This window comes from Anomaloglossus baeobatrachus, chromosome 4 (genome assembly GCF_048569485.1).
Source record: "Anomaloglossus baeobatrachus isolate aAnoBae1 chromosome 4, aAnoBae1.hap1, whole genome shotgun sequence".
Taxonomy (NCBI): Eukaryota; Metazoa; Chordata; class Amphibia; order Anura; family Aromobatidae; genus Anomaloglossus; species Anomaloglossus baeobatrachus.
In genome coordinates this window covers 27,936,221-27,951,883 of record NC_134356.1, presented here as the reverse complement: position 1 = coordinate 27,951,883, position 15,663 = coordinate 27,936,221, and the positions used below count along the sequence as shown (strand labels likewise).

The 15,663-nt window shown below is 46.9% G+C and overlaps 1 protein-coding gene across 1 annotated transcript; it reads right to left on the bottom strand.

The window, feature by feature from the left end:
* Positions 1 to 363: 363 nt before the first annotated feature.
* Positions 364 to 2,201, bottom strand: LOC142301113 (E3 ubiquitin/ISG15 ligase TRIM25-like). The gene has a single exon (XM_075342132.1). It carries the CDS (start codon positions 2,103 to 2,105, stop codon positions 507 to 509), a length of 1,599 nt encoding a protein of 532 aa, XP_075198247.1. The 5' UTR covers positions 2,106 to 2,201; the 3' UTR covers positions 364 to 506.
* Between the last annotated feature and the right edge of the window lie 13,462 nt (positions 2,202 to 15,663).

Below are 15,663 nucleotides of genomic sequence, written 5' to 3'. Positions count from 1 at the left end.
AATTTACCAGATTAGATTCCACAAATCACATCATCTGTTTGTTTGAATGTTTATTCCATGAAATAAAAAAAATTGTTTAAAAGAACTGAAGTCCTCAGTGGTTGATACCTTTTAATGGCTAACTGAAAAGATGGTAATAATTGCAAGCTTTCGAGACTACTCAGGTCTCTTCATCAGGCATGGTATAACACAAAATCTGAAGAGTCACATATTTATACACAACAGGACATAGAATGGGGCCATTCTATGTCCTGTTGTGTATAAATATGTGACTCTTCAGATTTTGTGTTATACCATGCCTGATGAAGAGACCTGAGTAGTCTCGAAAGCTTGCAATTATTACCATCTTTTCAGTTAGCCATTAAAAGGTATCAACCACTGAGGACTTCAGTTCTTTTAAACAAATTTTTTTATCTCTACTGGCTAACACGGTACAAAGATATATTTTACTTGTATTCCATGAAATGTCACCAGTTTCTGGGCAAATTTCTAACCACAAATGTTATTTAGGAGCAGATTCTCAGCACACTAGCTTCTATATTAACTCCAGCTACTATGTTATTTACACATAATGCAACATGAAGGGGCTCAGAGAAGGCGGCAGTGAAGGTGTATAAGTGTCCGATGGGGTCACACAACTCATAAAAGGATACCAGCCCGGCCTCATAATCCAGACAGATCCTGACTCTATCACTAGAGATATTGTGAGGTAACCGGATCTCCTTACTGTTATGTATCACTGAATACTGATCATTACACCTCAACAAACTCCACGACTTGTTATTATTTCCAATGTATGAATGATATCCCTTCCTCTCTATACTGGGATAACAAATCCCCACCCTCCAATTCCCTAATCTTCTGCTCTCCACATTCCAGTAATGTCGTCCTGAGGTAAATCCCCTACTGCTCATCACCTGATTACACTGGAATCTCTCTGCTGTTTCTTGACGACGCTGGTTCTTCTGTGTCCAGGTTGCAGTTTTCAGGTCGTCTGATATAATTATATAATTACCAGCTGAGTTTACATCCAGTAATATAGAAGGACCCTCCACATAGATCCCAGTCCTTGTAACTGTTATCACCCCACGTAATGTGTGTAATGTGTGTAAGATCACAGCCACATCCTGGTCATCTCCATCATGGAGCTGTTTATCATGTCTCCCTGTGTCCTCATTACCTTCCTCTTCAGGATCACACAAGTCACCGGTCTCTGGATCGTGTAAGACGGCCAATGGATCAGTCATGTTACTCAGCCTCTCAATATGCCTTATCTTCCAGAACAACTCGTTCTTTTTTATTTCCAGCTGATGGATCAGAGCAGGCCGTGATAGTGACTCTTCCTTTACCTGCCTGGAGATCTCACTCAGGACCTTTTTCTCCAGGTCGTCCACCCGTCTCCTGATGTCTATACACAGGGCAGTGACTCTCTCGGCTTCTCCAGCAGGTTTTTCTTGAGCTTTTCTCCAGTGCTCCTCCAGACTCCGGACTCTTTCATCAGTCTCCACTCTCTTTGTTGTCAGTTTCTGGAGATCATTTCTGAGTTTCTCCTTTTTCTTCTCTGAGGCCTCATCTAGCATCTCGACCAAGTGTCCCCGATGTTCTCCGGCCAAACTGCAGGACACACAGATACAAACACCGTCCTCAGTGCAGTAATATTCCAGGATCTTCTTATGGACAGAACATTTCCTTTTCTCCAGAGAAGTGCTGGGATCAGATAAGACATGTTCTGGTGATTTGCTGTGAACCCTCAGATGTTTATCACACAGAGAAGCCTCACACAGCAGACAAGATTTAACAGCAGGTACCGGAGAGTCCACACAGTAAGTGCAGCAGATCCCGGTGATCTCCTCTTGTTCTTGCTTAATAACCAGGAATCGTTCTGCGACATTATGAAGATTTATGTTCCTCATCAGCGCCGGCCGCTCCTGAAACTCTTCTCTGCAGTCAGGACAGGAATAAACTCCAGACTCGTCCTGTGTATCCAGCACACGATCAATACAGACCCGGCAGAAGTTGTGTCCACATCTCAGCATTACAGGGTCCTTAAAAATAGATGAACAGATGGAGCAGAGCAGCTCGTCTCTCAGATCAGCAGACGCCATGGCTGACAGAAGGAGGAAGAAAGGAAACTGCAACACACCAGAGTATGGTTTAGACTAGAATGTATGGGCTCCTACCAGGTTAGTGGGTGTGACCGGCTTGGTTGGTGGGAGTGGCGATGTTTCCTCCCGTCCACAGTAATCATGCACCTCCTCTCCTCCTGGGGGTCTTATCCCCAGACCCCTGCTTCTATTATAAACAACTATTCTATACAACTATCCTTCTATTATAAACAACTGCATGACCATGAGGAATTAACAGAATAATGATTATTCCATCTGGAAACGTCAGGCTGCATTTTGAACACACCCCTATCACCTGATAGAAATGACATCATACCTGGAAGGAGCCCATACAGTCTATCATCTACCATCAGAGTAGTGATTCATCCATTAACTTAACCCTTTAGTGGAGCATTTTTTAAAAAAACGATAACTTTTTAATTTTCCAAACAACGTAGCCATAAGAGGGGTTGTTTGCTGTTAATGGAAAAGAGCAATTCTTCCATTTTTGGGGGGATTTGTTTTAGGGTATTTAATCTGGTCGAAACATTTGAAACTTACAATTTCCAGCTTTGACAAATATTTTTTAAAAATTTGATGTGCTGCGAATTGATTCACAGTAAATCACAAGTGCTGCTAAGCCTTTAGGCTATGTGCACACGTTGCTTTTTTTTCAGCGCGGAAAAAAACGCACCCTCTGGCAGAGGGGAGAATTGTAAACAATGCTTTTTGAGAAAAACGCATCGAAAACGCATGCGTTTTTCATGCGGTTTTCATGCGTTTTTTTAGGTGCGCTTTTAAGACTTGTCAGTGTAAATAAAGTTGGTTGAACACAGACCTTTGGAAAAAAAAACCTGTGATGTCATTTCCTTCTCCACATTCTGTTTGGATAGATGGGAGGGCTTGGAATGGAAGGAGCACCATTTGAATTTTGGAAAAGTTGAAATAAACTTCGCGCACCATGTCACATTAGCAGGGCCCCTTGGGTACCTATACGTCAGAAAACCCCCACAAGTGACCCCATTTTGGAATCTGCACCCCTCAAGGATTTTATTCAGGAGTATATTAAGCATTTTGAATCCACAGCTACTTCCCCCAAAATGTTGCTGTAGCAACAATATTCTCACTTTTAGGCCCGTTTCACACGTCAGTGAAAAACACTGACGTTTTTCACTGGCGTGTAAAACACGCACATGTCCCTCCGTGTGCCGTGAATCACGGCACACGTGGGTTGTCTAAGTGCAATCCGGGCTCTGTTCTCCGTGGCCCGTGATTGCACTCAGTAATCATCTCACCTGCGCCCGCTCCAGCTCTCCATGGTGCTGATCGCTCCCGCGGTGCAGCATCCGGCCGGTGCTGACCCCCGCAGCAGCTGCTTCCGGGTCGGCTGTGTCGCGCATCATGAATATGCGCGACAATAATGAGCCGGCTCAGAAGCAGCAAGCTGCACGGGCTGCAGAGGACATCGCTGGACGCTGGGTGAGTTAAAATGATTTTTATTTTAAAAGCACGTTTTTTTCTGGCACGTGTTTCACGGACCACACCACTGCGTGGTCCGTGGAACATCAGTGATGCCAGAAAAAAATGGACATGTCTCCGTGCGGCAATCACGCACACGCGGGTATGCCGCACGGAGACACGTGCAGTGAAAAATCACTGACGTGTGAGCAGACCCATTGATTATAATGGGTCTGCGTATGTCAGTGATTCTGGTATGTTTAAAAAAAAGCACAAACGTACCAGAATCACTGACGTGTGAAAGAGGCCTAAGGCTATGTGGCCATGATCCAGCGACACGGCGTCTAGTACACAGTGTCAGCCTTCCTGCAGCTGCCCATGCCCACGATTTGGGTTCAGGCTGCTGTGGAGCTCTATGCTACCTGCAGAGAACACTCTCGTCTCCGCAGCATAAATTGACATGCTGAGGCTCGGGAAGCCACGCCACCGGTCAGTTTATGCTGCGGAGAAAAGAAGCACAGTGGGTATGGGATCTCCAAAAATCCTTCCACTGTGCTTCTACTGCACAACGCAGCGTTATGGACGCAGGGAAAACACTCAGCGCCCATAACACTGCAAACCCTGATTGTGGGCACACAGCCTAAAAAGCGTCAATGGATGAATGGATGTCAAATATATATAACGTCCCACTCCCCTGCATATTCTAAGCTGGCACCTTTAGTACCTTTCATGTGGCACTAAAGGGTGCCTAGCTTAGTATTTATCCAAAAAAAAAAAAAAAAAAACAATGAAAAAAATGGCGTGGGGTCCCCCCTATTTTTGATAGCCAGTCAGGGTAAAGCAGACAGCTGTAGCCTGCAAACCACAGCTGGCAGCTTCATCTTGGCTGGTGATCAATTTGGAGGGCTCCCCAGGCTTTTTTTTTTTATTTATAAATAAAGAATTAAAAAAAAAAAACCGTGAGGTCCCCCCAAATTAGATCACCAGCCAAGGTGAAGCTGACAGCTGGGGTCTGGTATTCTCAGGGTGGGAAGAGCCATGGTTATTGGACTCTCCCCAGCCTAAAAATAGCAGGCCGCAGCCGCCCCAGAAGTGGCGCATCCATTAGATGCGCCAATCCTGGCGCTTCGCCCCTACTCATCCCGCGCCCTGGTGCGTTGGCAAACGGGGTAATAAATGGGGTTGATACCAGATGTGTAATGTCACCTGGCATCAAGCCCAGCAATTAGTGATGTCACGGCGTCTATCAGATACCAGACATAACTAATTGACAGTAAGCAAAAGCAAAAAAAAATGACAAAAAATTTTTTATTAGAAAAAACACTCCCCAAATCATTCCCTTGTTCTCCAATTTAATCAAAAAATTTGAAAAAAAATGGGTCCGCAGAAATCCATTTGGACGTCCCACGTCGCCTCTGGACCTTCTAGAATATGGGGGCACGTTCAGGGAACGTATCCCCCATTTTCTAGGAGGGCAGACCCTCCATTTGAGGAGAGTGGGTGCCAAAAATCTGCACCCACTCTCCAAGGGTCACAGCTGCAGAGTGCGAGCATCCAGCACAGCTCTCTGAACACAGTGCTGGCTGTCAGCTGCTCTGCACATGTCACCGGCCGGCGTCTGCTGTGAAGGAGGAGGGGGCCGCGGGGGATCAGCGCTGCAACCGGACAGGTAAGGGGGAATACCGGGGGAATAGGGGGTGACCTGGCAGGGCCTGGGGGGCATTTTTCTGTCGCATGTCTCAAGGCACATGCGACAGAAATCATAGGAGCAGGGCGGCCGGTGCGCTACTGTGCGCGCGGCCATGTTGGATTTTCGGGAGGGGGGTCGAGGGTCGGGGCGGGCACTTTGGAGACACCGGGGGCTTTCCTGGACTTTGCCAGGAAGTGAGGTCAACACAAAACCTCTTGACCTCACTTCCAGGTAAATGCCTGCGTTCTGGCATGCCGACAAAGCCCGCGGACCGCAACAAAAAAGCAGCTCACTGCGGTGTAGCTGCGTTCTGACCCACATAATTGATTTAATGGGGGAGAGAACGCAGCTACAACGCACAAAAGAAGTGACATGCTGCTTTTCTTTCCGCACCGATTTTTGGCATCCAAAACGCTGCGTTCAGAAACGCAGCGTGTGCACTGATTTTTCGGCTTTCTCATACACTTTCCTGGGAAAGCTGAACGCATGCAATTTGCCACTGAAACGCTGTGGTTCTAAACGCAGCGTTTCCGCGGTAAAAAACGCAACGTGTGCACACAGCCTTACTCAAGCTTTAACCCCTTTACCACAGGCCGATTTTCTGTTTTTGATTTTTGATTTTTGCTTTTTGCGCCCCTTCTTCTGAGAGCCGTAGTTTTTTTTTCCCGTCTATATTGCTATATAAAGGCTTGTTTTTTGCAGGACGAGTTGTACTTGTAAGGCTGCTTTCACACATCAGTTTTTTTGCATCAGGCACAATCCGGCTCAAAAACCTATGCAACGGATGCGGCGACAAAAACGGATCCGTTGCATAAGTTTTTCCATGCGGCCCGTCCGTTTTTTGACGGATGCGGCTTGATACTGAGCATGCGCAGTTCAAAAAACCGCATCCGGTGGCAGGATGCGGTTTTTGCTGCAGGATGCCGCATCCATAGGCTTGCATTGTAAATCGCGCCGGATCCGGCGCGATGCGGTTTTTCACCGCAGACAGAAAACTCTGCATGCAACGTTCTATCCGGCCGCCACATCAGTTAAATATGCCGCATCCGGCAAAAAACGGACGTAACACAAGGCCATGCGCACAATCCACCGCTAATGCAAGTCTATGAGGAAAAAAACGCATCCGGTGGCAAAAAAAAAACGGATGCGTTTTTTCTGCAAAGCGCCGGATTGTGCCTGATTGCAAAAAACTGATGTGTGAAAGCAGTCTAAGTGAAACCATGAGTTTTACCATACACTGTATTGGAGGATGGCAAAAAAATTCCAAGTGAGGAAAAATTGCAAAATAAGTGCGATTGCACGATTGTTTTTGGGATATTTTATTCACGGTATTCACTACTGTATATGTTAAAACTGACTTGTCGGTGTGTTGCTTCAAGTCGGTATGTTAGTAGATACTAAACATGTATAGGTTTACTTTTATCTAAGGGGTTAAAAAAATTCAGAAGTTTGTCCCAAAAAAGTGGTGCACTTTTTGCGTCATTATCAGCTACCCATAGTGTTCTCATTTTTTGGGATACGGGGCTCAGTGACGATTTTAATGGTACCAATTTTGCGCAGATGCTAGATTTTGATCGCCTGTTATTGCATTTTGCGCAAAATTTGTGATGACCAAAAACGTAAGTTTGATGTTTGGAATTTTTTTGCCTCCACGTTGTTTGTCGATCAGGTTAATTTATTTTATATTTTGATACATCTGGCATTTCTGTACGCAGTGATACCAAATGTGTGTACATTTTTTATCCATTGAATGTTCAATGGGGCAAATGGGGGGTGATTTGAACTTTTAGTTTTTTTATTTTTTTAATGTTGTAATACTTTTTTTTTAGATTTTACTAGACCCCTTAGGGGGCTATAAGGATCAGCAGTCTGATCGCTTGTTCATTTTTGTTGATGAGAGCTGCACAGTTCAGATCAGCAGAAATGCTGCGTTCCTGTTACAGGCGCTGCTCTGCTGGCTGTAACAGGAACTACGTCATGATAGCAACAGGAGTCATCACATGATCTGTCGCTACCATGACAACCATCGGCTCACTGGTCCTCCGATGGCGGCAGGGAAAAGGGCATTGCCCCCTGTGGCAATTTAAATCAATTTAAGGGGTTAACAGGCGTGGGTGGATCCGTGATCCACTCACGCCTTATTATCGCACATGTCTGCTGTTCAAATCTGCAGACATGTGCAGAGATCGCCACTGGGTCACCACAGCACCCAGTGGCGATTACCCCTCTATGATTTAGGAAATATCGGTACATCCTTGGTCGTGAAGGGGTTAAAGATGTGTAAAAGTCTTGTTGAGGAGAGCCATTGAATTAAATACTTAATTAACCTCTTGATGGGATTGTAGGAAATATGTCGATTTGCCTTACATAATTCAGTTCTCAGATCATACACATGACACAGATTTAAGGATGGCTGCCATTTCCTGTTTTACACACCTTTCCTGGAATGCAAGGAATGTCCAGATGTAAGAAGACCACCATATAAAGAAAAGACCCACTGGCCAAGCTACAGGACCAACCCACAGATCAGATGACACCATGGATTCATCCACTGACATCAGATTTGCCCTTCAACAGCAACACGGATCTCCCCATTGGCTAGCCCATGAACTGTCCCACTAAATTGGCATATCCGAAGTTGTGTACGCCCCTAGCCTATATCAGAGGCCGCATGCTTCTCGGTCTGTTTGGTGCCATCTTTACTGTGATCAAGAAGAGATTTCACATCCGACTGTGTCTGGCATGATTTCTTTACGCATGCACTTGATCCACACCAATTAGGCCAGGCAGTAGGCAACTAGTGATCTCTGGTTAAGAGTTCACCCTAATGGTCTTAAGTCTTCTAGGATTGTATTCAATCCCTTTTAAACTCTATAAGGCTGGGTTTGCATGTCCTGTAGTCATTTGTTATGAATGATCCGTTAGAGATCTGTTTGCAAAAACGTTGTGCAAAGACAATGTCATGACCATGCTCTGCTGGCCCGCTGTCCTGTAGAGCCAGTTTCTAGTCTTTGCTCTGCGAGACAGTCTCCTGCAGAGCTGGCTTTCCCCTTTTGGTCCCCTCCGGGTTTTTGGCCTCTCTCCAACTTTGTGGGAAGGGTCCTCCGGACCTCGATTTGGACTCCTCTCTGCTTTATTACGGAGCAGACGCTTTATTGCGTCGCCACTGATATTTCTGGTTTCGGCGAGTACTCGGCTCTGATCTGCTCATTTCTTCCCTGATCCTATCCCGCTACCCCTCTCCTCCTCCAACTCTCTCGACTTCCTCCCTCTGCCCGTGTCTGCATTCCCTGATCTTCGTGTGACCCCCTCCGTCTCATCCCCTTATTCCATTCTGCTCATCCCGGTGTTCTGTCCTTCTTCCTCAGTTTACCTCCCTCTGTATTACTCACGTTCTCCACTCGTTCCCATCCCGGTTTACTTAGTTCATCCCTACCTACTGACTGACTCCCTTTGTGTACCGACTTCAGCTTGTGCTTTGACTCTGTCTCGGTTTTCCCTTTTGCCCTGACATTACCTCTGTGCGTATCGACCTCGGCCTGTTTGTTTACTCTCCCCTAGGTTCTGCGCCACTTAGAGTTTTCTTCTATTAGTTCCTGTCAGGTTGTGCTTGGGCAAAACATGGTGGTTTAGCCCAGAACTACATCAGGTTTAGCATCATACACAACTTTTTGTTCATTGTTAGATAACGGATGTCGCCTGGATCCGTTTTTTACATGTGGAGTCTATGGACAACAGATCCATTAACGGATTGCTATTTATTGTGTATTTGTAATGGATCTGTTAAGAAAACAACGGATCCATTAAAAATGCAAGTACAATAAATGTCTAAATAGCCATTTGCTAACTGATCCATTGTCCATAGACTTCACATGTTAAAAAACAGATCCTGCAGAAATCAGTTTCCCATCAGATTTGTTATAACGGATAACTACAGAACATATGAACTTAGCCTAATTCTAACAGAACCTTAGAAATAGAGATGAGCGAACCTCCCGATGTTCGGTTTGGTCCGTGTTCGCCGACTTCACCTTGTGTTTGCTGAACGGTTCGACGAACATATCTGAAATCCATTAAATTCAATGGGATGCAAAACTAAAGGCATAGACAACACCTTTATGGGGGTCCAAAAGCTGTCAAAACAGCTAAAACAGTTTAACAGTCGAACAGCCATTAACTTCCTAGACTATTAATATAAGAAATATTGGATTGACAGGTGACAGGAGTAGGCCTGTTGATCTGAGAACCCTGCCACTACAGACAGATACAACTTGGAGACCCATCTTGGAATCTCCACACATCAAAACATTAGAGGCAGACAGCAGGACAGTTGCATGAATTGCCCCACAGTACCCATAGTGTCTTAGCTCTGCAGTCAAGCATGGGCCATACAAGACACATGGTTTGGACCAGCATTTGCTGTTTTTAAATCAAGAAGTAGATGAGTGCCATGAGTAGGCCTGTTGCTCTGAGGACCCTGCCACTACAGACAAGATACAACTTATATAACCTAAAGGTTACCGGAGCGTAAGTGTGGGTGAAGTGCAGTGCCCAGCACTGCGGAAGTTACTTTCAAAGTGTAGGAGGAGTGCGAGCCATGGCCGTGCCACGCACTACACCTGTACTTTGAAAGTGACGGTGACTATTGTAGTGTAATGTAGCCAGGGCCGGTATACGTGGGCAAAGGATGTAATCCTGCATCGGCCCTGGCATGCTGCTGATAGATGGGAAAGAGTGTATAGTGGAGTGCGTGTGGAGCTATCAACTTGTGGTAATGGGACGTCGCGGCCGTTAGGCAGCCTTTCTGGATTGTGTTCACACCATGTGATGTTATATTCAGCATTGCTACAGATGAGTCCACAACGGTTCCAAACCTTAAATATTTTACTAAACACGTTTTAAAGGAAAGGTGTCATAAAAAAAAAAAATATTTCAATATCTGAAAAAATGTAAAGTATTAATGTTTTGTTTAAATGTTATTTGTTTTTAATTGAGCAAATTATAAAAGAAAAATTAAAAAGTTTGATATTTTCTACTCAAACAGTAGGGGGAGCAGCTGCTGAAATCCTACAAATCCTATAGAAATCCTACTGTAGAACTAGCTCAGATTACAGCTGCAGTAAAAGTGGGCAGAATCTGCTCTCCTGTGTGTGATATCACACCTCCCCCTCCCAATCTGGGTGTTTCCAAAAGGATAACAGAGAATAAAGTTTAGGATCACAGTGCGGAGCCATTTTGTTGGTGACCATAAATTTCTAAGGCTATGTGCCCACAGGAGATTAAACCTGCGGATTTATCTGCGGAAAATCCGTGGATTTTCTGGATTTTCTAGATAAATCCGCAGGTTTCAGCAAGTACAGACACTCCCCATGTTATCCTATGGAACATGGGGAGTGCTGTGCCCATGCTGCGGATATGTGCAGCTGCGGTACATGCTACGGATGTCCCGCAGCTGCACGTAATTGCATGTCAATTATTTCTGCGGAAATACCTACGGAAATACCGGCCCTCCACTATAGAGATAGAGACCGGGACTTCTGCAGGTAAGTCGCACGAATGCCCGCAGGTTTACCGTAGCTATTTCGCTGTACTACCGGCGAGCAGCTGCGGGAAACGTGCTGATGTACCTGCGGATATATCCGCAGGAACAAGCTCCCGTGAGCACATAAAAAGTCACCAAGGACACCTGCATAGTGCTCCCGACATAGCGCTCTGCACGCCCTGGTACAGCAATGCTCTTCCGCATGCACGCCCAACCGCAATATTTTGCCATACGCACGCCCGCATTGCTCTGACACATGCACACACACAATGCTCTGCCACACGCACACCCACAATGCTCTGCCACGCTCACACACATAATGGTCTGCCACACGCACGCCTGCAATGCTCTGCCACATGCACGCACACACACAATGCTCTGCCACACAGTCGCACACTAGCAATGCTCTGCATGCACGCACGCAATGCTCTGCCACATGCATGCCCGCAATGCTCTGCCCCATGCACGCACACAATGCTCTGCCACACACACCAAGTAATGCTCTGCCATACGCATGCACACAATGCTCTGCTACACGCATGCCTGCAGTGTTCTGTCACACGCACGCCCACAGTGCTTCACACACAATGCTCTGCCACATGAACGCCCGCAATGCTCTGCCACACACACGCACACCCGCAATGCTCTGAATGCACGCACGCAATGCTCTGCCACATACATGCACACAATGCTCTGCCACATGCACGCCGCAATGCTCTGCCCCATGCATGCACACAATGCTCTGCCACACACACGCCCGGAATGCTCTACCACACGCACACCCGCAATGCTCTGCCACACGCACGCACACAATGCTCTGCCACACGCATGTCTGCAATGTTATGTCACACGCACGCCACAATGCTCTGCCACACGCACACACACACACAAAATGCTCTGCCACACGCACGCACACAGTGTGTGTGTACAGTGTGTATATACTGTGTGTGTGACCGAGCACCCAGCATGAGGGCGGTGGAGCCAGTGTGTGTATATACTATATACTGTGTATATATACTATATATCTTCTGTATAGTGTGTATATACTGTGTGTGTGACCGAGCAGCATGAGAGCAGCGGAGCCAGTGCATGTATATACTATATACTGTGTGTACAGTATGTATATACTGAGTGTGACCAAGCAGCATGAGGGAGCCGGAGCCAGCGTGTGTATATACTATATACCGTGTGTACAGTGTGTATATACTGTGTGTGTGACCAAGCAGCATGAGGGAGGCAGAGCCAGTGTGTATATACTGTGTGTACAGTGTGTATATACTGTCTGTGTGACCGAGCAGCATGAGCAGGCGGAGCCAGTATGTGTATATACTATATACTGTATGTACTGTGTGTATATACTGGCTGTGTGACCGAGCAGCATGAGGGAGGCGGAGCCAGCATGTGTATATACTATATACCGTGTGTACTGTGTGTATATACTGTGTGTGACCGAGCAGCATGAGGGAGGCAGAGCCAGTGTGTGTATATACTACGGTATATACTGTGTGTACTGTGTGTGTGACCGAGCACGCAGCATGAGGGCCGCTGCGGCAAAGAGAGTGGGGGGGAGGGTAGCGGCGGTACGGGGAGAGCGAGGGGGTGTCATTGGAGATGGTAGCAGCGGCCATAAAGGAGGTGAGTAACTGTCGTTACAAAAATCATATCCATGATGGCAGCCCCCAGTGCTTCAGTAAAACTAGAATTAAATAAAAACTAACTAAACAGTGAGTTTAATTTTGTATTAAAAATACTTGATTTCATAATCACTATTATTAATACAAAAATAAAAAACACGACACCTTCCCTTTAAACATTGTTCTGTTTTGCTGATAGCAAACCTTATCATTAGTACACATATTACATACTGTGTACACTTAACATAAACAATGTGGTCTTCAGGGGGTTGCAGGTCACAGTCCACCTTCTTACATTACTTCCCTCTTTGTCCATGTGGAAATCTGTAACACAATAAAATCATGCAATATAACTAACAAAAAAAATCTCTATCAACTCTTTTCTTCTCCGGGGTCTTGATGATTTCTTTCTTCTGGCAGGACCGACCTAAATCTCTGAAAAAAACAATCTGTGTTCTAAAAAATAGGCCTGTGGACCAGCAATTACCCTTCCAGTGCGAGGTCACAGTCCTTTGCCAGAAGCTGTAATGAAGACCACCATGTGGTTTTGTCCATGTCTCCCACCTGCCGCAATGGTGGTGGTACAGTCCTTAAAACTGTTCATCCATAAAGAATAAAACATGTCCCGACCAGTACATTGGGTCATCCGTCCACCCTCCCTTCACTTACGATTCACGTGACTTGGCACAGTCTCTTACAGCCTACTTTACACGTTGCAATTTCGCATACGATATCATATGCGATTTGCAACGCCCTCATCTTATGTGCGGCACGTTCAATTTGTTGACCATGCCGCACAAACTATTAACCCCCGTTACACGTACTTACCTTCCATACGACCTCGATGTGGGCGGCGAACGTCCACTTCCTGGAGTGGGAGGGACGTTCGGCGTCACAGCGACGTCACGCGGCAGCCGGCCAATCAAAGCGGAGGGGCGGAGCTGAGCGGGACGTAAACATCCCACCCACCTCCTTCCTTCCGCATTGACAGCCGGGAGCTGCAGGACGCAGGTAAGATCTGTTCATCGTTCCAGGGGTGTCACACACAGCGATGTGTGCTACCCCGGGTACGATGAACAACCTTCGTTCATTTTTTGAGAAATGAACGTGCGTGCGATGAACGTTTAAACGTTCAATCGCAATCGCACGTAGCTGTCACACACTACAATGTACCTTACGATGCCGGATGTGCGTCACTTACGACGTGACCCCGCCGACACATCGTAAGATATATTGTAGCGTGTAAAGCGGGGTTTAGAGGTTGTTTAGGGCAAAATCCATAGGGGTAGGGTGTAAATGGGCAAAGTCTATGGGAGCAAACTTCAAACGGCAGTTTGGAGCACACTTCTTGAGAGCTGCGAAGTGCAAGTCCTTCTCTGAGGAGGTATCCTCCTACAGCCCAGATGCCTCAAAGTCCTCCAAATCCAGCCGAGGGGGCGCAACAAGCCCAAATCTGGGAGGGGGGCAAAGAGCACACCCTAAACCCCCCCCCCCCAAAAAAAACAGGCCTAGTCCAACCACAAGGGCAGTATCTCCTGCCCTTTAAAATTTTATCCTCAGGGTCTCTTCCAGCCAATGTGGCATCTTGCCCAACCAAGGGCCCTGACAGCAACTCGACTGGCCCCAGTTCTTTCTTTTTCAAAAGGGAAAGAAACTAGCCCCCTTTCAACTTGGCCATCGGCCAACAGTGGAACAGACAGGGGTCAGCAGTCTGGTTCAGAAGCCCTCTTTTTGCAGAGGAACTAGGGAATGTGGGCTTGGTCCATTTCCACAGCTGATCCGGGTATTCATTCCGCCCATGGTCCTCTCAGGGAATGTTGCTGCTGATATAAAATAGTTGTGTTGTCTGGTGCCAGTAACATTTATGGAAGTATCAGGCACAGTGCTGATAGGGGCGGCACGTTGCTGGTACTCGTGTTTGGCCGCATGGAGATCCGAGCCACAGACACCCCTCGGGGATGGGGTTACAGCAGGCTCTTCTTGGCGACGGGTGTCCCTGCGGCTGACAGACGGGGTCCTCCTGCGCTGCAGGCTTCGCTGTTCCTGCCATCCTTCTCCTCCCACCTCTTGACCTCCTCTTCAGTGGTGGGCTGGGTTACCCCCACCGCAAACCACCCCTTGCAGCACCACAACACTCTTCCCCCACATACAGGGTCTGTAAATAAGTGGAGAGGGTATCAGTTTTCAGGGAGAAACCGAAGACGGGGCACGGGACCGCAACTTATCTGGCTCCAGTGGATTGGAGGGTGGGGGGGTTCTGGATGGCTGACTCACTGGGCAGGGGGAGGACTTCTTACTCTGATTCCTCTTCTTTCTCCTCTGGCTGGCTCCAGAAGACTGGCTCCAAGGGGGGCATTTCAGGGATGTCCTCAGGGGCGTTATCTCTGCCAGCCTTTTGGTGGGGAAATCAGTCCTCGCAGACAGTCCCAGCGCTGGGCCTCAACTGCAGTGAGGTCTGGATCCAGCGCTGGGTCTGGCTATACCACCCCCACATTACATGTATGGAGGACGCGCTGTCTGTGCCCGCTGCTCAGGGAGCATGATGGTCACCTGCTGCCCCAGGGGTCATCAACCGGATGATGTCCACCAGCTCCACCTCACTTCCAGCATAATTAATTTTCTCGTCTCCACTTAGCTGATCAGGGCAGCAAGCTGCTACTTCTGCTTCTGACATCAAAATGACGTCGGCCCCTGATGTGACCCTATGTGTAGTGTAAGTGATGAACACAAGTGATTAACCTCTTCCTTACCCGGGATGAGTACTGCACCTTAAGTGAGATGCAATACCCTGTAGTGACTGAAGCCTCAGGGGCTCTACACAGACAACGGCAGAAACAGAAAACACAGAATTTATGCAACGTGTGAACATGGCTTTATAGGCACAAATAAGCAATGTATCATATAGTGACAATTATATAAATATAAGAAAATTCTACGACTATGAATGGGCATCTGCTGAATGATCCTTACTGTCAAATGGGTGTGGCTCGGGGTGTGGTCAAAATTTGTTGCGGCATGCAGCGCGTCACAGAGTTTTCTTCAAAAGTTGGGAGGTATGCAAATAGGGTATTTACAGTGACATACATAAGGGAAACTTAACTAAAGGAAAAGGGTAAAATGAAAGGAAAAACGTAATAGGACAGGTTGGTGGAATATAGGAAGTGGGGAGACTGACTAGCTTGGTATGCTACCTTTATATCAGCCACACAGTCAAACATGGCCCATACAGTGTCC

Excerpts from the sequence above, each read along its gene's own strand:
- LOC142301113 (XM_075342132.1), bottom strand. The coding sequence starts at position 2,105 with ATGGCGTCTGCTGATCTGAGAGACGAGCTGCTCTGCTCCATCTGTTCA.